General features: G+C 37.6%; 2 protein-coding genes across 4 annotated transcripts in view; both read left to right on the top strand.

Annotated features, from left to right (window-relative positions):
* Positions 1–17,940, top strand: part of jag2a (jagged canonical Notch ligand 2a) — a 35,499-nt gene extending 17,559 nt beyond the window's left edge. Inside the window, 24 exon segments of the mRNA XM_046865527.1 lie at positions 1,477–1,731; positions 2,004–2,064; positions 4,754–4,884; positions 5,189–5,308; positions 5,429–5,542; positions 5,875–5,988; positions 6,758–6,871; positions 8,501–8,547; positions 8,698–8,871; positions 8,978–9,128; positions 10,322–10,486; positions 10,697–10,810; positions 10,920–11,033; positions 11,154–11,267; positions 11,352–11,468; positions 11,565–11,592; positions 11,698–11,783; positions 12,933–13,046; positions 13,153–13,268; positions 13,366–13,447; positions 13,450–13,601; positions 13,780–13,911; positions 14,759–14,912; positions 16,065–17,940. Of these exon segments, the coding sequence (XP_046721483.1) occupies positions 1,477–1,731; positions 2,004–2,064; positions 4,754–4,884; positions 5,189–5,308; positions 5,429–5,542; positions 5,875–5,988; positions 6,758–6,871; positions 8,501–8,547; positions 8,698–8,871; positions 8,978–9,128; positions 10,322–10,486; positions 10,697–10,810; positions 10,920–11,033; positions 11,154–11,267; positions 11,352–11,468; positions 11,565–11,592; positions 11,698–11,783; positions 12,933–13,046; positions 13,153–13,268; positions 13,366–13,447; positions 13,450–13,601; positions 13,780–13,911; positions 14,759–14,912; positions 16,065–16,495 (3,200 nt within the window). The 3' untranslated portion in view covers positions 16,496–17,940.
* Positions 17,941–20,532: 2,592 nt separating this feature from the next.
* esr2b (estrogen receptor 2b) overlaps positions 20,533–24,769 on the top strand; it is a 56,390-nt gene continuing 52,153 nt past the window's right edge. For all 3 annotated transcript variants that reach the window (XM_046865539.1, XM_046865573.1, XM_046865559.1), the window contains exon 1: positions 20,533–20,787. The gene's annotated coding sequence lies outside the window, so the exon portion shown is untranslated. The remainder of the gene's footprint in view (positions 20,788–24,769) is intronic.

The following is a 24,769-nucleotide window of genomic DNA, read 5'->3' on the forward strand; positions in this document are numbered from 1 at the left end:
ATCACAACAAGAAAAATATGGCACCGGTTATCTCCAAGGCTTCGCCTTATGTTGGCGGTCCTCCTTCCAAATTTGTGGGAAGATGGTTTTTACACAGGTGCTCATGTCATCCCTGTTTCAGCAGGAAGCAGCTACTCTAAGTAGCCCGATCTGTCTGAGAATTCGTAGATAGAAAAGAACCAGAGAGGTTTGTGTTCACATTGCATCTGCCACAAGACTTCGCTCCTGAGATTGTTTGGGGTGTTCACATACGGGGCAAAAATCTATCGTAACCCGAAAACCAGAACGTGCCTCCAGATGCGCCTTTTAGCTCGGTCACTTCAATTTCCTCCGGTTTTAGTTGGTGAGGAAAATGACACGCTTATTTAATTAATCGAAACATCTATTAAACCTACGCATTATCTATTAAACCTCATATATCATGTAAACCTTTTCACCTTAGTTCTCAGGGGGTGTGGCAAGAGACAAAACCAGGAAGCGGGAATGAAAGTTTTATTATACCGCGCTGGAAATGGTACAAAGGCCACAGAGTATTGGATTAAAGTGATGAAGAAATAGAGAGAGAGATGGAGACAGAGAGAGAGTTTCCCCTGGTCGCCCTTCCGCATCAGTCCCCCCCTTATTATTTCCTCTCTGGCTTCTCGACAGTCTGAGACTTGCAAGACTCCTGCTTCCTGAGAGATAGAGACAGAAAGTTTCTGAGGATTGAGAAAAGCAGGAAAGGGCACGGGCCGGCGCCGTTATCGAACTCTCGCAGCCTACTGTTTACTTTTTTCCGCCGTTCCTCCGGGTCGCCCCGTGCGCTCTCAAAAGGGAAGCTGTAAAAAAAATAAAATAATAATAATAATAAAAAAAAACAGCTCCGGAGGCGTCGGAGAATTCCTCCGCTTCCTAGAGAGCCGTGTTGTTACGGAAGGGTGTAGCATTGGCCCGCGTCCAGTCATACAAATATTCATAACAACAAGACAAGGAGGAGGGGATTACTGGAGGATTTACACTGCAGCCTCTCAGGGGGGAATGTACACCAAATACCATGCTCCTTACAAGCCTCATGTACTTGTTCAACACCGCCAGGTAAGAAACAACACCCCGTGTGGCGTGCTGTTGTAGGAAACTAATCAAAGGCGCAGACTGTATGTGTCATGACGAATCATCTTGGCGTGCCACTTATTTCCTGTGAACACGAATTCCTTTTCTAGAAGTTTGCTAGCGATCATATAGTTGGCCGACCTCATGCCAGATTTTACCCCTGACACTGGAGACTCCTTCCACTGAACGTTAAACACACGTCTATTACCAGGAAACCATTTGCTTTCAGGGAATCCCCTGAGAATGAGCTGTTACTATAGAAACGATGATGCAATACTGTTACCTTTATAGATAGAGCTGCACAAACTAATCAAAACCTTCTGATTAATCAGAAGCTTAAACTAGACTCTTTGCTAACTGTATTGTGTGTTTGTGGGTTTGTGGCAGATGAGAAGCAGCTGATCGAGCGCAGCGTGCACCGTAGTGAGATGAACCCCGGCGACGAGTGTCAGGTGATCCAGCACCCTGGCCACACTGCCAGGTTCAAGTACCAAGTGTGTGTGCGCTGCGATCGCCATTACTACAGCAACAAGTGCAACAAACTGTGCCGACCCCGTGATGACCTCTTTGGCCACTTTGAGTGCGATCAACATGGCAACCTGCAGTGTTTGGAGGGCTGGACCGGATCCGACTGCAAGACAGGTATGTGTGTGTGTGTGTGTGTCTTGATAGGTGAGCCCTCCTTAAATGATTTAGTAAAAGCTGTGGGTGGGAGGAACACAGGTACGTGTCTCTGCCTGGCCTGGGGGTGGGGCTAGCGGGGGGTGTGGTGTAACTGATGTTTATGCTCCAGGCAGGTGCAGGTTCTGTGTGGAATGCATGTTATTGTAGATGTTTTAGTTTATTTCTTGCTCCTGAGAATAAAATGTGTGTGTGTGTGTGTGTGTGTGTGTGTGTGTGTGTGTGTGAGATAGCAATCTGTAAGCAGGGCTGCAGTGAATTGCACGGAAACTGCACCATCCCGGGTCAGTGCATGTAAGTCTGCTAATCTCATCAGTCTCTCTCTCACACACACAAACACACACACACACACACACACACACACAGACATATACACCTTATTTATGCTTACCTCACACACATACATACATACACACACATCCACCTTATTTACATGTTTTTTACTTATATTTACCCATACAGAAATCTGATATTTGGCAATATATGCAAAGTACATATATTACATACATGTTCATGTTTGAATTTCACAGATTTAGAAAAATGTCAGATATTTGTACATATATGTATATATATATAATACATGATCATATACAGATAAAGTATGTTTATTTATTATATATATATATATATATATATATATATATATATATATATATATATATACTGTTCTCTGAAAATAACTCAACATACAGACATTATTCTCAAAATAACAAAGAGTACACCCTAAGTGATAACAGCTGTACATCGAGTAACTATGAGAGCCACATGTCCTATTCATCATGTTCATGTTTTTGTCTGCTTGACAGGACCATACAGATTTGTGTATCTTGTATTATAGCAGTTAACATTAGGTGCTTTAAGAACAATTCTTTCATACTGATCACTGAATGTTCAACATGGCGCCAATTGGCAAAGAACTCTCTGAGGATTTGAGAATTAGAAATCTTGCTCTCCATAAAGATGACTGAGGCTATAAGAAGATTGGTAACACCCTGAAACCACACACACACATCTGACATCTCATATACACACCTACACACAGCACAGCTCATACACACACCACACACACACAACACACATCTCATACACAAAGATACACACACACCTCACATCATATGCACACACATATACACATCACAGCTCACATCTCATACACACATACACAAACCTCACATCACACACACACACACACACACACACACACACACACACACACACACACACACACTTCACACACATCTTATTTACACAAACACACACACACAAACACACAGCTCACATCTCATACACATACCCACACACACACCTTACATCTCATACACATACAGGCACACACACTTTTACACACAAACACAAATATGGCTTGATATCTGAGTGTGTGTCAGTGTAAAAAGATACGGATCTGTGTGTGTGTGTGTGTGTGTGTGTGTGTGTGTGTGTGTGTGTGTGTGTGTGTGAGAGAGAGAACGAGAAAGAGAGACAGGGAGAGAGGCTGTCCCAAATCCCAAATTATTTATCACATTGTGTGAGTGTGTTTGTGTGTGTGTGTGTATGTATAGTTTGTGTAGTGTGTATGTGTCGTTTTGTGATTGTGGTCACTGCTGCATGTGCTGTGTGGCTGATAAGTGTGTATGAGTCTGAATGAGCTGTCTGAAGCTGGAAGAGTGTCTGAGCAACAAGTGTGTCTGTCAGACGGCACAGTGTGTGCATGTGTCTGTAGTAAGTGTGTGTGTGTGTGTGTGTGTGTGTGTGTGTGTGTGTGTGTGTGTTGTATTATGTAGAGTCTTTAAATACTTCTGAATGAAATGTGGAGACAGCTGGAACAAGGCTGCTACCAAAACCGAAATAACACCACATCACTTTAAACCAAGTGATTAGCTAACCTCTCACTCTGTGTGTGTGTGTGTGTGTGTGTGTCTGTGTGTGTGTGTGTGTGGTAGGTATGGTAAGTTTCCCCGATTCACATCAATGCATCTGCATAAAAGTTAACAATGTGATGCATCGATTTAAAAAGTGTGTTTCAGATACAAGTTGGCATTTGTATCACAATGGTTTGTTATCATATTTCTGTTGGTAAAAAATGATTTATGTATATGTAACTATTAGTAGATGTGCTATACTTTTGTGATTTAGAAAGTGACCAATAATGTGTGACATATATGTGATATGAAGATTGCTTTCTTTTTGCTAAATTCTTTGTCAAGCACGTTCTCTCAGCACCACTGCTGCTACGTGAATATGACGTATCACAACGCTACAAAGACCGATGTACGTCCTGAGAGTCACATAGAATATAGATTAACATGGCAGAGGTAGAGCTGCATCTTCCTGCAGACAGCAGGAAAAAAACGTCTGGTTTTATTTAAAGTTCTTCCTTTTTTTGTACTACAAAGGGCTGTATGCGAAAGGGCCATGCGTTAGAGGTCAAAAGGCACTCAAATAAATTTATGATTTGCTGTCTGTCTGTCCCTTATTAAATTGCATACCATTATTTATTTTTTTTGCATTAAATCGCATTGAATCGAATCGAAATCGGATCAGACTGGACTGTAAAAGTGGTGACTTGTATCACATCGCATTCATATGTAGCTTTAACGTATTCTTGGCTATGCATCGAGATGCAAATCGCATTGACCTCAGTTATGGAGATGCACATCCCTAATGTGTGTATAACACTTTGTGTCATGCTGTTGTAGGAAACCCATCAATGACATGTCAGCGTGTTGAAACACTGCCATCACCACACATTTTACTCCTCTGATGCTCACCATGCTATATAATATAATATAATATCCATTTATAGTTACGTTTTTATGAAAGAACTGAACTGAAAACTCCTTCCATACACAAAAATGTTTAACATATCAGTGATTCACATGTGACTTACTTACAGTATGTTTACAATCCTAAACCCTGTGTGTGTGTGTGTGTGTGTGTGTGTGTGTGTGTGTGTGTGTGTGTGTGTGTGTGTGTGTTGCTGCAGGTGTAGTTACGGCTGGCAGGGTCCTCTGTGTGACCAGTGTCTGCCGTACCCAGGCTGCGTTCACGGAACGTGTGTGGAGAAGTGGGAGTGTATCTGTGAGAAGAACTGGGGAGGACTGTTTTGTGAAAAAGGTGATCATTGACACGATGGACTTTAGCCTCCTGTATGCTACATATTAATATACCACATACATACATGCACAGATCACTTAAACTACGAGTAAATGCTTGTTAGTGGCAAAGTAAGATCAAGCTATCTAGTGTTAGTTAGCTAGCTTTGTAATGTCGATTGTAGATGCAGATTGTATTTTTTAGGTAACTAGCAACTATTTTCGATCGTGCGTGGAAAATTCTAAGGTGTTCACGAAGCACTTTTTCAGATCTGACACTTTAACCATTCCATACTTCCTGCACTCTTTCATTTGCTCTTGGACAGACCTGAATTACTGCGGGAGTCACCGGCCGTGTGTAAACGGAGGGACGTGTATGAACACCGAGCCGGATGAGTATCTCTGCGTCTGTCCCAACGGCTACTCAGGCAAGAACTGTGAGATCGGTGAGGAACCTGACACCAATTTACACACCACAGGACATCACAACTGTGCTGAAGTGTTAACTAGTGTGTGTGTGTGTGTGTGTGTGTGTGTGTGTGTGTCTGTGTATTGATTTTGTCCAGTGGAACACGCGTGCATGTCGAACCCATGTGCCAATGGTGGGACATGCCACGAGACTTCATTCGGATTTGAATGCCACTGTCCGTCCGGGTGGACAGGGACGACGTGCGCCAAAGGTCAGAGGTCACAACTTCCTCACACACCTGGTAGATTGAGCTCTGTCCAGCAGACATGAGGAAAATATTAAACACACAATAGCTAGAAATAAGATTCACAAACACACACACACACACGCACACTAGGCTACGTAATGAGTGACAGTTGACATCAGTTGACTTAAACAGGAAACACTGGCCATATACGGAAAGTTCCATTATATACCTATCTGCAACTACAGCATTTGCAGTCTATTCAAATAGGTTGTCTTTCTTGTGTGTGTGTGTGTGTGTGTGTGTGTGTGTGTGTGTGTGTGTGTGTGTGTGTGTGTCTTTTTGTATTTGTGTCATAGACAAAGACGAGTGCATGTCCAGCCCCTGCGCACATGGAGGAACCTGCATCGATCAGGACAACGGTTTCAACTGCCTGTGTCCACCTCAGTGGACGGGAAAAACCTGCCAGATTGGTAGGGCCATATGTGTGTGTGTGTGTGTGTGTGTATGTGTTTGTGTGTTTGATTCTGTGGATTGTATTTGCATAGGGTGCAGAATTAAGCATGTGAAGTAATTGCATGATCCATCTAACCAGCCATGTTTTGAACTGAATGCTGTGTTTTACACTGGAGTGTGTGTGTGTATATGTGTGGGAATGTGTGGGAATGTGTGTGTTTATGTGTGTGTGCGCACGCTAATGGACGTCTGAGGATCGCAGACTGCACGTCTGTTACAGAAAGCCATACGTTATCAGCAACCCGAGCGTATCTAATTATAACTCCGTCCTTGGCAACCGCCAGCCACTGGCTATATTTACTCTCACAGAGGTGTATTTGGTGGAGGGAGAGAGAGATGGAGGGATGGAGAGAGAGACAGAGGGGTTGAGGTATTTACTCCAGGGACAAATTTAAGTTCAGGGAAGCTTCTATACCTGTTTCAGCCAAGGCATGGATGAAACCGATCAAGCAAATGGCTACAGTTACAATCTGGTTGTTTAAATTGCGCTGCTCTCAGTATCATTTTGTGTGTGTGTGTGAGTGTGTGTGTGAGAGAGAGAGAGAGAGAGAGAGAGAGAGAGAGAGGATAATTCACAGCATTCACGCCATCCCACAGACTTAGAACTTTTCTGATTTAATGAACACAGAGAAACCGGGAACATGGTGTTTCATGTCGCCCTGATGTGTGTAACGGTGAGCAGGGTGGCGAGGCTTTATCGCTTGTTTCTGTCTCTGTCTTTCACAGACGTGAATGAGTGTGTGAAGAGGCCTTGCGCAAATTCGTACTCATGTAAAAATCTGATTGGTGGATATCACTGTGCCTGCCATCCAGGGTGGGCGGGACCAAACTGTGACATCAGTCAGTATATCAGCATCAGTCTATATTTTTACAGCTTTCCTCTGTCTCCTTTGGAATTCTACTCTTTTTTTATCCTTCCTTTTCATTTCAATAATAATAATAATAATAATGTTAATAATAATGTTAATAATGAATCAGGTCTACAGGAGGACACAAAAGCAGGACTGAGACCAGGGTTCATTTTGGAGAGAAATAAGTCAGATTACTCTGATAGAGACAGGCATAGATGTTAAACATTCCTCTGTACGCCATTAGCATCTTTTTGTTTCCTGCCTGCCCTTCTGCACACTTCTGCTATTTTTGTGCATGTTCACACTTGTTTTTACTTTAAAGTTTTAAGTTAAGTTTTAAGTGTAAGTCTTTAGAAGTGTATTTGCATGCTTAAATTTATAGACTCGAGCTTTATATACACACTTACATATTAGGGGTGTATGGTACACAAAATTCACGGAAATTCTTCATACGTACCTCGGTTTTTAAGTCAAGTTTTGGTTCAGTTTCGGTATAGTTGGGGGAAGAAATGCAAAACATAAAATTGCTTGCAATGTTTTTATTATTTGTAGTTTATTATTATTTACATTTTTGATCTTTAACATTTGAACAATTTATAGTTTTAAATAAAATACCTCCCTGGTGAAATAATATATATAATAAAATATTTTATAAAATATTATAAAAATTTAATACAATAAATTAAATTAATGGCATTTTTGTATTTATATTGATTACATTGTTATTAATTAAATTGGCACAAATTAAATTAAATAAATGGAAATATTAAATATTTTTTTATTTTTATTTGTTAGACCCCATTTGGTTCACAATACAGATGTAAGTGTGTGTGTGTGTGTGTGTGTGTGTGTGTGTGTGTGTGTGTGTGTGTGTGTGTGTGTTTTACATTTAATATTTAACTTTCTAAAGATATGATCTACTTAACTGTTCTACTTATTGCAGCATACTTGTCAAATGTAATTTCAACAAATTTAATTCCTTCCATCCTTTAATCATTCACTCCACTCGATATGTGGAATTGTCAGGATTTTCCTTTTTTGTTAAAACTTAAGTTTCCTCAGCAACGAAGTGGCAGACTGCGAGTTTGTTTAGTCTTCACCTCACACTTAGCGCATTTATTAATGTTATTATTATTATTATTATTACCCAAAATGGGTCTAACAAATGCCTAACAAACTATTTAGTTTAAAATCTCTCATAAGTTTAATTTAATTTAGTCAATTTACTTTTTGTGATTACTTAATTTAATAAAAAAGTGCATTACATTGCATTAATTAGATTTATTTTGTTTATTTTTATAAAATTGTATAAAATATATTATTTTATATATTATTTCACCAAGCAGGCATTTTATTTAAAAAAGTAAAAAAGTGTAAACTGTTCAAATGTTGTTGATCACAAATTTTAATAATAATAAACTGAGTTATTAAAAAATGACAAGCAATTTTATGTTTTGCATTTCTTCCCCACAAACTGTACCGAAATTCAACCAAACCTTGACTGTAAAACTGAGGTACGTACCGAACCATGAATTTTGTGTACTGTTTCACCCCTAATATATTATATAGATTACATAATGAATACGATTCAGTGCTGTACTTTTTGATCTAACTGTAGATATTCAGACCTGTTATGGACAGTGTCAGAACGGCGGCACGTGTACGGTGAGTACAGAGAGACTTAAGACAGTCTGGCTTAATCGTTTTGTCATTTCAATGTCAACCGTTCAGAACCTGTAGCTTTCTGTGCGTGGGAAAGCGCACTTCGCTTATCTTCAGTTCTGTGTGTGTGTGTGTGTGTGTGTGTGTGTGTAGGACGGGCATCAGGGCTATGTTTGCCATTGCCAGCCAGGGTTTGTGGGCAAACACTGTGAGATGCAGCAGAGTGTGTGTGTGAGCTCGCTGTGTCATAACGGGGGTCAGTGTCGCACCACACATACTGGCTATGAGTGTCAGTGTGTGAGAGGGTACACAGGGACACACTGCGAGGTGAGGAAAACCCCCCCTCCCTTTCTCTCTCCATCTCATTCTTCTTATTTTTCTCTTTCTCCTGTTCTGTGTAACGTCATTATCTGATGTCTGGTCTCCGGTGCAGGTGCAGGTGGATCCATGTGATCCGAACCCATGTGTAAATAAAGCTCAGTGCCACGCCCTGCAGTCGGGCTTCTACTGCGAGTGTGCTGACGGTTACGAGGGCAGAACGTGCGCCGAGCTGACGGACCACTGCAAGATCACGTCATGCCGAGGTGAAAACTCACGCCGACGTGACCAATAATGGATCCTGATAGGTCCAAAGGTGTCGATTCCTTTCCTACAACAGAAGCTCAGACACATGATAATAAGAATGCGCTCCCTCTAACATGTTATCAGTGGTGGTCATGTGGTAATGAAGTAAATATAATCCGTTACATAAGTAGCTTTTTTTAGTAGATTTTGCAAAATAAGTCGTTCCTTTTTATTTTTGAGTAGAAAAAACTGAACTGGTCAATCAGGGCAAAGCGCATGCTCTGTTTTGAACTTGTTTTGATTGGCGCTTGGTGGTATCTACTTATCACCAGCATACAGTTCGGCGTCAGTTCAACAGGAAGCAGAACATTTAGAGAGTAATAAATGATGGAACAAACTCCTGACTCGAACTTGCCACAACACCTGTGGCCTCATTTGTGTGTGCCATAATAAATCATAGTACTTTGGATACTTGAGTGCATTTGGAGGTCAATACTTTTAATAAAGTGTAAGTTTAAATGGAGCACTTTTACTTGTACTGGAGTCATATTTTACCTACAGTACCTACTTTAACTTAACTACATGTATTGTGTACTTAATCCACCACTGACACATTATACAGATATACAGTTCTGTGTAAGTTTTCTGTAAGGAGACCTTCATGTAACGTGTGGAAGGAGTCTCCTGTTTCAGTTCTTTGCAACAGGTCAGGACAGAGGAGTTCACACTTCCTGGCCATGTGACAAGTTTGGATTTTTGTTGTTATTGATTAATTACTAATTAATTGCTAAGTAACTACTAATTAAATCATGTATTAATTTGAGAGAAGAAAATGATTTCTGTCTAGGAAACAATTGTTTATAGCTGCTATAATAGAAATATAGAAATATGAAGTCTTTCATCAGCATTCAGTGACCATAAATGTAATCATAAATGGACAAAAAATTCATAATTATTTAATGAAGACATTACAATCCCCACAAAATGTGTGAGGTACAAGAAGAATAAAGCGTTGTTTTCAAACCCTGTGGTAGGAAATAATTCCATTGCAGGGTAAATAGAGTAACCCTGATTCATCACACTGTTTTGTCGCTAATAGTTTAACTACAGCAGCACAGCACAGAGTGTGTTATTCCTGTATGATCTTGATATTGCTGGAGTGTTTTCGGCAGTAACATGCCTTATTTATCCCAAATGTTTTATTTATTGCTAGTGATTGACAGCTGCACCATTTCCGTGGTGAACAACTCCACCCAGGAAGGGGCGTGGCACATTTCATCCAACGTGTGCGGCCCGCATGGCCGCTGTATCAGCCAATCAGGAGGCAACTTTACCTGTGCCTGTCTGCCAGGATTTACAGGGACCTACTGCCACGAGAGTGAGTTACACAAACAGACACACACTCACACGCGCACACACACACACACACACACACACACACACACACACACACACACACACACAGGAATCAGCTGTATGTGTGCATTAAGGAAGATAAGCCATGTGATTGTGTGTTAGTGTATATTAGTTTACAATAGTGTGTATTATTGTGTGTTTATATTGTGTTTATCCTGTGTCTCCTGTGCAGATGTTAATGACTGTGCTCCGTCTCGGTGTATGAACGGGGGAACGTGTTTAGACGGCATTAACATGTTCAGCTGCATCTGCCGTAGTGGTTGGAAGGGTCAACTCTGTGATGAAGGTCAGTCTTCTCTTCTCTTCTCTTCTCTTCTCTTCTCTTCTCTTCTCTTCTCTTCTCTCCTCTCCTCTCCTCTCCTCTCTCCTGACTGATCCCTTGTTTTTGTATGCAGAGGTTTACGAGTGTGAGAGTGAGCCGTGTATGAACGGTGGTCTATGTGTCGATCTGCACAGCGATTTTTACTGCCAATGCACTGACAGCTGGAAGGGCAAAACCTGTCAATCACGTACGTGTGTGTGTGTGTGTAAAACTTTACCCATCATGCTTTAAATCTTTTAATCTAAGTGTAGATATCAGGTTAATTTCATCTCTGTGTCTATGTGTGTGTGTGTGTGTGTGTGAGCAGGAGAGAGTCAGTGTGACCCCACGACATGTTTAAATGGTGGAACCTGCTTTGATCACGGAGACTCGTACCGCTGTATGTGTCCACCAGGTTTCACTGGCAGCACTTGTAACTCAGGTAAGTTTCAGGCACATGATGCCAGACATGCTGTAACACTAACAGGACAAAAACTAAAGCCTTGTCTTTATCATGTCCTCGCAGCGATAAACAGCACCTGCGACTCTCAGCCGTGTGCTAACGGGGGAACGTGCGTCGGAGTGGGCAGAGCTTTTACCTGCATCTGCAAGGATGGATGGGAGGGGCCTACTTGTACTGAGAGTAAGGCCACGCCCACACATTTTAATAATCTTTATGAGGCTGCAGATTTAATGTGTATAGAATGCAAGATATGAGTTTATAATTTTTTTTTTATAGATGTTGATGACTGCAATCCTCATCCATGGTAAGATTTATAAACTGTAATGTTGATGTATATTATTAATTCATGTTAATATTAATTAATGTCAAATATCACTGTACGCTTTCCTGAACTCTCTTCTCTTTGCAGTTATAATGGGGGCGAGTGTGTGGACGGAGTGAACTGGTTTCGATGTCACTGCGCTCCTGGGTTCGCCGGTCCTGACTGTCGCATCAGTGAGCAAATTACACATCCTTTAGTAATGTTAAAATATATAAATATAAATCTAATGAAAAAATTCTGCCAACAATGAAATAATAATAATAATTATTATTATTATCATCATTATAATGATAATGATGATAATTATAATAATAATAATGTAATAATAATGATCATAATAATTATAATATAATCAACTTTTCAATGTTGATATTTTCAATTATTGGCACCGTTGGTAAAGATAAAAAAGAAATTATAGGAAAAAATGTATACAGAGCCTGTTAGATGTTATTCCTGGTCTTTTATGGTGTTTAAGAGACACATGCAGGTTCCTTTTTTACAAACTCTGTAATGTAACCATACGAAAATTTACTTTGTCCAAACAAATGTATAAATGTGCAGATGTTACACTTTATTTTCATTGAAAAATCCTCTCTCAGTTCGTTTCTCTAAACATTCAGGTGAAATACTTTGTTGTGCCTCGTAAATCTTGCCATAGGTGTTCTTCACTAGTTGGGGATTTCTTTTTGACCTTGTGATTCAGTTCATCCGGGAGCAGTTCAATAGAATTTAGGTGCGGTGACTGGGAAGGTCATTCCATGATAGATAACACTCCAGATGTCTGTTTTCTCTCTAAATAACACTTACAGAGCTCGGACGTACTTTTCTGCTCATCGTCTTGTTGTATGGTGAAGTGAGCCGCAGTCCAGACAGAATTTCATGGTGTTGTAGTATAAATCTGCAACCTTTCCTGCTCCACTAAACCTCAAACCATTAAGCTTTCATCTCCATGTTTGACTGTGGAAGTGAGACAGTCTGCTAACATCTTCTCCCCTGTTCTCCAGCTTGCACACAAGTTCTTGTGTTAGAGACAAAACTGTCACTTTGTGACTCCACGAAACTTTCTTCCAGTCATTCACTGCCCAAGTCTTGTTTAGTTTTTTTGCCTTTTATTGAGTATTTTGGATAGAAACAAACGTAACATGTATGTGTCTCAAACATCATAAAAAAACTCTTTTCGCAGTCAGTGCACATCGACAGATTACACATTTAAACATAAGATAAAGATTAAGTTCTACTTCTAAATCCTAATACTTTCTGAAAATAACATGGATCAGTATACACAGCATTATAATAATTTTCTTTTTTTTTTTTTTACTCAGATGTGGACGAGTGTCAGTCGTCTCCCTGCTCTTACGGAGCCACGTGTGTGGATGAGATTAATGCATATCAGTGTGTGTGTCCTCAGGGCCGAGCTGGAGCTCGCTGTCAGGAGTGTGAGTGCAATGTGGAGAAAAACCATGCTTTTGTGTGTTATATCAGGAAATACACATCTAATGAGCTTGTAAAAGAAAAAAGTGTCTGTGTGTTGTGTGTGTGTAGTTATAGGTGTTGGTAAGGCATGTCAGCACTCGGGTATTTCTGTTCCTCACGGCTCTCGCTGGGAAGATGACTGTAACGGCTGTCAGTGTATGAACGGCAACATCAAGTGCACCAAAGTAAGCACGCCTATTGATGTCTACATGTCTCGTGTCTCTCTTAAAGGTAATATTTGAGAACGATTACAAAAAATGTTTATGTCTTCCTATCTCTCAGGTGCACTGTGGCGGTCAGCCCTGTCTGCTTGACTCTCAAAAACCCCAGTGCACCAGAGGTCAGGAGTGCACCCAGCATCACTTCCCTTTTGTCTCCGCCCCCCGTGTCAGCTGTTGGGCGTGTGCTCTGATCCTAATGCTCCACAGATCAGCACCGAGTGCCGGCCCAACACCGAGTACGCAAACGGCGAGTGTGCACGCGTCACCCTGGTGTTCGACAGCCATGGCCTGCCTCCGGTAACGCTGACTGCGACTGTGTGACGTGAACTGTGATCTCATTGGCTAGAATCTTTATATAATAAAAAAATAAATAATAATAAAAAATAAAAAATAAATAAATAAATAAATATATATATATGTGTGTGTGTGTGTGTGTGTGTGTGTGTGTGTGTGTGTGTGTGTGTGTGTTTTACAGGGAACAACTGTTGATGGGATTTGTTCTGAACTCAGATATCTCCCGGTCACTCGAACCCTTGCCCGAGATCACACACTCTTTATTCTCTGTGACCAATCACAATCGAGCAGCAACGCCTTAGAGGTTGCCATGGTGAGGATATTTTTTGGTACTTTTTACTTTTTTGGAAATCTCTTTTTCATTACTTGATTGTGTGTGTGTGTGTGTGTGTGTGTGTGTGTGTGTGTGTGTGTGTGTGTGTGTGTGTGAGTGAGAGAGAGAGAGAGAGAGAGAGAGAGAGAGAGATCACAATAGAACTTTAAACTTATTATGTCAAATTACATACTGAGTAAATAACTCTAAGACCATTACATCAGCGAGTTTATGACTGAATCCAGTTTACTGGCCGTAAAGTTTTCCTTTTTGGGATCAAATATTAGTTTTATAAATATAATTTTCTCTATTAAAAGCACACTTTTGTCCTTGTTTAAAGTTTAAGACTGTGGCCAGGAGTTTTTTGTGAACACACACATACACACACATTGAGTTTGTTTAATCGTTTTTGTTTAACCCTGTTTATAACTGAAAACCCCAACCGTGTCCACCCCTGGGTTAATCAGTCTGTACACCACACACCTATTTAAGGCTTTAATGGAAGAATAAACACCCTTTTTTATTTTTCATGGCATTGTGTTTGTGGAGTTTTATTCAAGAAACAGTTGCAGCCTGTAGTCTTTTATAAAAGTTGCAAGCACTCCATCTTCTACGTAGGCTCCATTTCATAACGGTCTTTAAATGAGACAAGTATTTTTAGATTTATTTATATGTTTCATCAGCACAAGGTTGGGTTTTAACTGAGGAACAACATACTTGTTTTAGTTGTAATTGTAATCACCAGTGTGCTGCTGTATTTACAGTAACGCTGCTACTTTACAAGATCCAAAAATGTATTCTCTCTCTCTCTCTCTCTCTCTCTCTCTCTTTCTCTCTCTTTCTCTAGTCATTTGAGCAAAGTGCAACATTCGAGGAGCATGCAGACATACAGGAGGTAGTCAGCTCCCTCATCGGCGTCCTCTCCAAACGCCACAACAGCACACTGCTTCTGGCCATCCGAGAGGTCAAAGTTGAAACCCAGGTCATGCCCACATCCCTGAGTGAGTAGGAGAGCTTTATTTTATTTTTGCAAAATGAGGGGTCTGATCTATCAAATCCTCTCTTTTATCTTTCAATCATTCACAAATTGATCCACTCAGTTTGCGAGAGTGCACACCAGATCTGAAAACTCCTTACTGTTTACATAATATTGTAAGGAAGGTTAACTTGCATGTTCTACCTGAAGCCTATAGCTGTATGAGTAACTTTAACAAAAAACTTCATCAGTGTAACTTCATCAAAACTTCATCAATACAACTTAATTAAAACGCCATCAATGTAACTTAATTACAACTTCATCAATGTAACTTAATTAAAACTTCAAAAAGGCATCATTATTAAGACTTCATCATTGTAACTTCATCAAAACTTCATCAATGTAACATAATTAAAACTTCATAAAAAATGCATCATTAATATTATATTTATTTAAATTAACCACTGTAACCTCATTAAAAAAATCATTGTATTTTCATCAGAACTTCATCAAAAATTCATCAGTATTAAAACTTCATCACTGTAACTTCATCAGAACTTAGTAAAAAATTAATTATTAAAACTTCATATTTGTAACTTAATCACTGTAACTTCATTGTAAGTTCATTGTAACTGCATCAGTGTAACATCATCATTGTTTAACTTTCATTATAACTTTATTTTTGTAAATCCAACAGAACATAAGATTTTTACTTTAATACGTGTACATTTTAGTCAATTGTAGTCCCACAGAATACAGCTACGTAGGGAAAAACAACTACAAAGTGAGATTATATGAGCTTGTTTCTAAGATTGAAAAGAGAGATTAAGCTCCTGGGTCAGAGCAACAGAGGTCTATTTCTTTCTCTGTGTTTGTAGAAACTTTTGCCGCCCACACAACAGAAATGTGGGATTGCCTTCATGGATAATGGAGGGCGCATGCAAAATAACGAATGGGTCAAAAATGCTGCCTAAATACTGCTCTCTCTCTCTCTCTCTCTCGCTCGCTTTCTCGCTCTCTCTCTCTGCTCTCGCTCTCTCTCTCTCTCTGCTCTCTGCTCTCTCTCTCTCTCTCTCTCTCTCTCTCTGCTCTCTCTTGCTCTCTCTCTCTCTCTCTCTCTCTCTCTCTCTCTCTCTCTCTCTCTCTCTCTCTCTCTCTCTCTCTCTCGTTTCTGTAGATTACCTAGTCCCGCTGCTGTGTGTGTTGTTCTCCGTGTTGTGGATCTCCTGCACAGTGGTGTGTGTGTGCTGGATCCGCAAGCGCCGTAAACAGAGGGAAAGCATTAATGTGCCGATGGAGGAGAGCATCAACAACCAGCAAGGGGCTTTTCTAAGACTTCAATCCCCTTACGGAGAGAACAGGAAGAGTGAGGCATATCCTATGGACAGGATCGGAGACGGAGCAGAGAAACAGGATGAAGATGAGGAAGAGGACGAGGACAGAGAAGAAGAAAGGGGCCCGGGGCTGGTGGTGGATAAGTGCCCTTCTTTAAAGTACACTAAAGTGGAGGCAGTGTATACCGTTTTTACCGCAGCCCAGACACACCCTTTAATGACGCACTACAGCTCTAAAGACAACCGGTGTAAAGACGTGAACCGGAGCAAATGAGTCGACGATCACTACGTATGAACAAACACCCCTCAAAGCTGATCTTTCACCCTCTTCTATATCCGTTTACACCCACATCATTATTTGCATTTTTGTTTTTCTGTAAAGGTGGGTAAGGACCCAGTTCTACAGACAAACAAAAAAATCCGGCGAATCTGGAAATGGCAGCTCGGATTTTGATTCATAGTTTTGGGTTTTTTCCAGTCGTAATGTGTGTAAAGTGTGTAACACGTGCTGTTAGCGTATTTTCTGGACTATGGGATGTGTTTATTCCTCTGGTAATTTACAGCAGAATTATGTTTTATATTATCGGTTTTATTTTTGCATGGTTTTATCGTCTTCCTTTTTTAAAAGTCCCCTCAGCCAGTAGGCGATAGGGCAATAACCACACTGGAGCAAAACCAGTCAAATACTAGATAAATGCTTACATTCTATATTATTTTACCTTCATGTGATCAAGCATTTTTTTTTTTTATGTCCATACATAGTGAGGTGAATGCTTAGTGGTTAAGGCACTGGACTTAGGATTCAAATGTCATAAGTTCAAATCCCAACCACACCAAGTTGCCATGCCTGAGCCCCTGAGCAAGACACTTAACCTCAAAGCTGCTCAGTTGTATGAATGTCGTTCAAATGCTGTCAATGTCATTAACACAAGACGTGGTGCTGTCCAATCACACTCAATTTTTATAGTCCTGAGAATACGGCTCACAGAAGCGACTGGATAAAAGATAAAAGCGAACCCTTCACTTGTCCCGTAGTTCATCTTGTCATAAGCGTGTATTAAAGGCTTTGTTCCTATGCCACGCCCCTCTCCCCTTTTTATTTATTTATTTCTTCTGGAGTTTTTGACAATTTTGACAGAAAGCAGTTTTTTTTTACAAATTTATAGAGAGAAACTGTGTAAGTATTATAAAAATATAAAAAATTAATGTGTACATGTGTAAATAGGAGAGTTATAGCTGTGTATATTTGAGTTTAGTAACTTAAGAGACTTTTTATTTTGATTATTATTATTATTATTGATATTAATTCTATTTCTGTCTTTTTTTCACATTGTCTTTGCTTTTTTATATACATATTGTCATTCCTTTTATTTATGTTGGTTCAACGCTTTACAAGTGTATAAATATATAAACCCCTGGAGCACTGACGGTTCTGAAATCAGAACTCTGTTGGATGTTGTGGAAAGAATTTGTTTAAATGACAAACACTGATCGGCCTATTTCCTGTTTTCAAAGGATGTATCCCTTCAGTTGTTTCAACACTTCTTTTTCCTTCTGGGCTCTAGGAGGTGCACAACTTTTTGGAAATTATGGAGCTGTCTTTTTTCCTCTTTTTTCCTCTTTTTTTTCCGTGACATTTTAGAACATAAGCGGATGGGGCGTTAGGGCATAAGCGGCACAGTGTTAGTTGAACTTGTAATAATAAAAGACAAGAAATAACTTTCTTTCTACCCCCACACACACACACACACACGTTTGTACAAGGTTAAATTGTTTAAATTGACAATAAAAATTTTAAAACAATTGTTTGATTTATTTTTGAACATTACAAAAAAAGCAAAAAATGTGCTGCACGTAATAGAATAATACACCACAGTTGTTATCACAATTATTGATGTTGATGATTACATGTAAATCACTTGTGTTTGATTTCAGGCTGTTGTGTTTGTACAGGATGGTCCCGTGGAGCAGATTTCTTCCCCTCACAGTGTGTCAGGACAAGTCAAGTGGCTTTATAAGAGTTTTTTCAAACTTATACAGTTCAGTTCACAGAGAAACAAAACAATGTTCCTATAGTATCAGGGTATTACATATAACAGTGTAAATGAACACAATATAAGACAAAACTAACCAGAACAAACATATATACAGATATATACATATATATACATACGATGTAACATATTGCACATGTGCAAACAATGACACTGTAACAGTGAAGCACCAAGAAATACACAGAGCTAAATGTGTTACTTGTCCATATAATAATAAATGCTGTTGATTTGATGTTAATTGTGCAAAAAACAAATTGTATGAAGGTGTATGAGTATCAGTCCAGTCCAGTGGCTTGCGGGAAGAATCTGTTGGACAATCTGGCCATGAGGACCTGATAGATTAAGCACCTTTTTTCCCAAATGGCAGGAGGGTAAAGAGTGTGTGTAAGGGGTGTATGCAGTGTTTAATTTCCCTGTAATAAAGTAATAATAGTAACATGATGTAGTAAAATATTTACTTTCTTAATAAGATTTTTGAGCTTTTTTGATAACTGAACTTTTTACCAGTAGACCATATTATTATGTCTGGGTTTACTTTAGTGCTCAGACCACTACAAGTATAAAACATCTTTGATGATGTGGGTTGTGATTTCACATCTGTAACAAAATAAAAATGCATTGCCATAAGGTCAAATGTGTAAAACAGTACATCTGATTTCAGTACAACTGTATTATCCACTTTGTTACACTAATGATGTATGTAATGTTAATGGAGAAAGCAGGGGGCTTATGGTTTGGCTCTGCTCGAGATATCCTCGGTATGTGTATTTTTTCTGACTGGATGTTTTATTCACCTTAACATTAAGTGCATGTGGGATGTTTAAAAGCGTAATCCTCTTTCCCCTGGAGTTATGAACAGGATTCCCCCTTCCCCCTCCCCAGAGTCTGGGATTCTTCAGAAAACTCTTTCATTCCAGCACCAAGTCTGGCCTTGCAATGTGATTCATGACTTAACCATTGCTTTGAAAGATTAAACAAATTCCCATGAAGCTTGTATTACGTTTACATCCACTTATTTGCCTACGTAAATGTTATTCAGAAACAAATCCAGCTGTATGGGTTATGGGTTTTCCTCCAGGATCTCAAGGGACAACAGTTTCTTTAAATTAATACAATAATGTTGCTGACAGGTTTATATTTATGGAATCCACAAAACATGATGCTTTTTTAAAATTATTATTATGGCCAATCACAGGGACTTGTATGGTGGATGCTCTGTGTAATCTAAGCCTAGTAATAAAATATTAAAATGTGTGTATTTGTTGATATGTTGTTTCATGAAGTTATTTATTAAACATTTATGGAGGGAGTCTCATGTGTCAAAAGTAAAACCTAATTGAATGTCTTCAAGACAATTGTTTACACTTTGTAGTTTCTTGGAAAACAGTGGATTTGTAATTAACTTTAAGAGAGAAAAAAAGAATGGTAATGAAACAACTATTTCTATGTGAATTAATGAGTTGACCTGTGTTTATCTCATTCCAGAAGATTAAATGTAACCGTAAAAAGAAAAACGATCTTTTAATGAAAAAACTTGCCAGCATTGGCAAATTTCTGTAGTGTGAGAGACATAAAACACTAAAGGATGTGGTTATAGGAAAGTAATAATAATAATACTAATACTAATAATAATTTAAAAAATAATAAAAACTTCAGGGTAATGATTGTAAACCTGCTTCATCACGTGGCCCCTAATACAGTTCTTTATTCCCTATACAATGTAGTATGAACATCCGAATTTCAATAGATTGTTTTAGTGGCGATTCATGACTTCTTATAGTGTTGTATATTAATCTTGAAGTAAACACAAGACTTGCTGATATGATGAAACTTTTCATAAAAAAAGCACCAGTCTCAGTCCCACCTCTGTCCCAGTCGGAGGTTAGGCTACAACTTTCGACTGTCACCAGGACAGAAGACTTTACATCTTTGTGCTTTTTTGGTGAGCTTATTTTATTGATGTTAATAAATAGAATAAACCAAAGAGAAAAAAAGAGTTTGGTGAAGACTGTTTACAGCTGCTATAAGGTAAGCGAGAACATGAACTAACTTGTTCGTCAGGCATTCAATAGCATTAAATGTTAGAATAAAATGTGTCGTCATACTTTAATAGATAGAAAAGTTTGAACGACAATATGAGTTTTTATTTAAACAAACAAACAAACAAACAAAAAACTAACAAACAAGTACTACTATCTCATTTAAAAGAAAGAAGTGGGCGGAGTCTTAAGTGTGTTTGATGTCAGGTTGTTTATTGAGTTTCCCGACTATCACCTGGTTATCTGTATGTGCAGCGGAGATCACCAAACACATGTAATAAATATAGTAGTATTGGGAAATTAGTTGCCATTTTTATTACTACAAAAGAGTTTTTTTCTATCGCACGCTTCACCCGGCCGCTATTTTACTTTCCCGTGTTACCCGCTTTACCCGGCCGCCATTTTCCACCCCTGCGGCCTGGTGGTGTCCCAGTCCTCCCTCCTGTTCCTCCTGCTTTCAGCTCCTCTCACAGGTCTGAAAATGTTCTCTTCCTCTTTTTTTTGACTTATAATCAGACAACAGTCTGAATTTTAAACTAAAGCATATTGGAAATGTTTAAAAGTAGCTAAAACGTTGTAATTAGAAAGATAAGCGCATGTGTGCTAATTAGCCGGGTTTTTAGGTAATTTTATTGTAGATAAAAATGCTAACATTTCACAGATACATGTCTAAATAGTTTTATATTGTGTTTTAAACACTTATGTTTTGTAAACACTTGAAATATGATAATGGAGTTTGTATAAATGGCTGCTCAGTATTTGTTTTGGTCTCAGGTTATTGGGAAAAAACTGTTCAGGGGAAAGTATTGAATTTTGTTAGAAAATTGGCGAGGAGTCGCTGGGTGACGTCAGTGAGGGGAGCTCATCCTTTTTTTTTTGGCCTGCTTTAAATCTGCTTTTAAAATGCCCGTCAAAATGATCTACCTACATACAAAAATAATTTATATATAAATATACGTGTATACATATACAAACGTATTGAGACATCTGACTTTCCCAGCCAAATGTGGTTCTTTCCCAAACTGTTATTGCAAAGTTAATGCAGACAATTGGATAGCATGTTTTTAATGTAGATGCATGAAACTTTCCCTTCACTTGAACCAGGTAAAGGGAAAATATGTATATCTCTTACTATACACATTAATACATACTTTACATTCCCTTACTCTACACATTAATACATACTATACATTCTCTTACTATACACATTAATACATACTATACATTCTTACTATACACATTAATACATACTATACATTCTCTTACTATACACATTAATACATACTATACATTCTCTTACTATACACATTAATACATACTATACATTCTCTTACTATACATTAATACATACTATACATTCTTACTATACACATTAATACATACTATACATTCTTACTATACATTAATACATACTATATATTCTCTTACTATACATTAATACATACTATACATTCTCTTACTACACATTAATACATACTATACATTCTTACTATACATATTAATACATACTATACATTCTTACTATACACATTAATACATACTATACATTCTCTTACTATACACATTAATACATACTATACATTCTCTTACTATACACATTAATACATACTATACATTCTTACTATACACATTAATACATACTATACATTCTCTTACTATACACATTAATACATACTATACATTCTTACTATACACATTAATACATACTATACATTCTCCTACTATACACATTAATACATACTATACATTCTCTACTATACACATTAATACATACTATACATTCTTACTATACACATTAATACATACTATACATTCTTACTATACACATTAATACATACTATACATTCTTACTATACACATTAATACATACTATACATTCTTACTATACACATTAATACATACTATACATTCTTACTATACACATTAATACATACTATACATTCTCCTACTATACACATTAATACATACTATACATTCTCTACTATACACATTAATACATACTATACATTCTCTTACTATACACATTAATACATACTATACATTCTCTTACTATACATTAATACATACTATACATTCTCTTACTATACACATTAATACATACTATACATTCTCTACTATACACATTAATACATACTATACATTCTCTTACTATACACATTAATACATACTATACATTCTCTACTATACACATTAATACATACTATACATTCTTACTATACACATTAATACATACTATACATTCTCTTACTATACATTAATACATACTATACATTCTTACTATACACATTAATACATACTATACATTCTCTTACTATACACATTAATACATACTATACATTCTCTTACTATACACATTAATACATACTATACATTCTCCTACTATACACATTAATACATACTATACATTCTCTTACTATACACATTAATACATACTATACATTCTCTTACTATACACATTAATACATACTATACATTCTTACTATACATTAATACATACTATACATTCTTACTATACACATTAATACATACTATACATTCTCCTACTATACACATTAATACATACTATACATTCTCTTACTATATACATTAATACATACTATACATTCTTACTATACACATTAATACATACTATACATTCTCTTACTATACACATTAATACATACTATACATTCTTACTATACACATTAATACATACTATACATTCTTACTATACACATTAATACATACTATACATTCTTACTATACACATTAATACATACTATACATTCTTACTATACACATTAATACATACTATACATTCTCCTACTATACACATTAATACATACTATACATTCTTACTATACACATTAATACATACTATACATTCTTACTATACACATTAATACATACTATACATTCTCCTACTATACATTAATACATACTATACATTCTTACTATACACATTAATACATACTATACATTCTCTTACTATACACATTAATACATACTATACATTCTTACTATACATTAATACATACTATATATTCTCTTACTATACACATTAATACATACTATACATTCTTACTATACACATTAATACATACTATACATTCTTACTATACACATTAATACATACTATACATTCTCTTACTATACACATTAATACATACTATACATTCTTACTATACACATTAATACATACTATACATTCTCTTACTATACACATTAATACATACTATACATTCTCTTACTGTTGCACAAATTACATTTTCCCTGATGTTGAATTTTACATTGTTTGTGTTTTTGTGTGATCTTCATATGTGCACCTTATACAGTATTATTGTAGTGTATACTGCACTTTTGCACTACTGTAAAACATTTATTGTATATTTATGTTTATATTATTTTTTGTATACATTATTATTTGCACCCCAGGTTAGATGGGAAATGCATTTCAATGGCTTTACTTATACTCTGCACAATGACAATGTTGAATCTAAGATAGATAGATAGATAGATAGATAGATAGATAGATAGATAGATAGAGTGAGAGAAAGTGAAGGAGTATACTTTATATATACAGTATGCTGTACCTTGCATTACTGCATGAGCTCTAATTGCATAATACAATATACATTTAAAATATATAAATAAAACATTACCTTCACCCCAAAAATGTTTGTGGTTGCGTACAAGCAGATGTACTCGATCTATGGTATTTTATTTTATTTTATTTATTTATTTTTGACATGGTATGGTAGCTGATGTAACACGTTTCTGCTGAGCATCAAAGCTGTTCAGAGAATGTGTGAATTGTGTTTTATATCGCTGGGAAAAGAGGAATTCTGCTATGCAGTTATTTATCTGCCAGGTATCACACCTGTATCCAGATGTGCAGGAGTCTTTACTACACACACAAAGAACCACACTTTTACCCTAATATGAAATCTTTTTGTGCCCTTAGAGATGATACAGAAGAAAAAGTGTGTGTGGTGTTTCTGACTAGTTTGAAGCTCTAGATGTAAACCTGTAATGACAGAGCCGTGACTTGCGATCCCTGCTCTCGTCAGATCCCGTCTGGATTTCGTGCTATCTCCTTCTTCACACATGATTCAGCGTTGTGTTTTTTTTTTTTTTTGCCTCCCACAACACTGAATCCTCTGAAGGCGATAATCGTGGAAGGAAACAGCTGCTGTAGAAATGTGGCATCTGTAGGATTAAGAAAGCAGGCTCTTGTGTTGACATTTGCTCCCGTACATGAATAAACGGCGGCGGTGTGTAAATCCTGAGCAGCTGCTTAGTAAAAGAGCTCACTGTGTATGGGTATTTCTCCCCTACACACACACACACACACACACACACACACACACACACACACACACACACACACACACACACACGAAAGACAACGTATTTGAATAGACTGTGAACGCTTCTCCTGGTGATATAAGAGATGTTTAATTAACGTTTAGGGAA

The sequence above is a fragment of the Silurus meridionalis genome, chromosome 2 (assembly GCF_014805685.1).
Source record: "Silurus meridionalis isolate SWU-2019-XX chromosome 2, ASM1480568v1, whole genome shotgun sequence".
Taxonomy (NCBI): Eukaryota; Metazoa; Chordata; class Actinopteri; order Siluriformes; family Siluridae; genus Silurus; species Silurus meridionalis.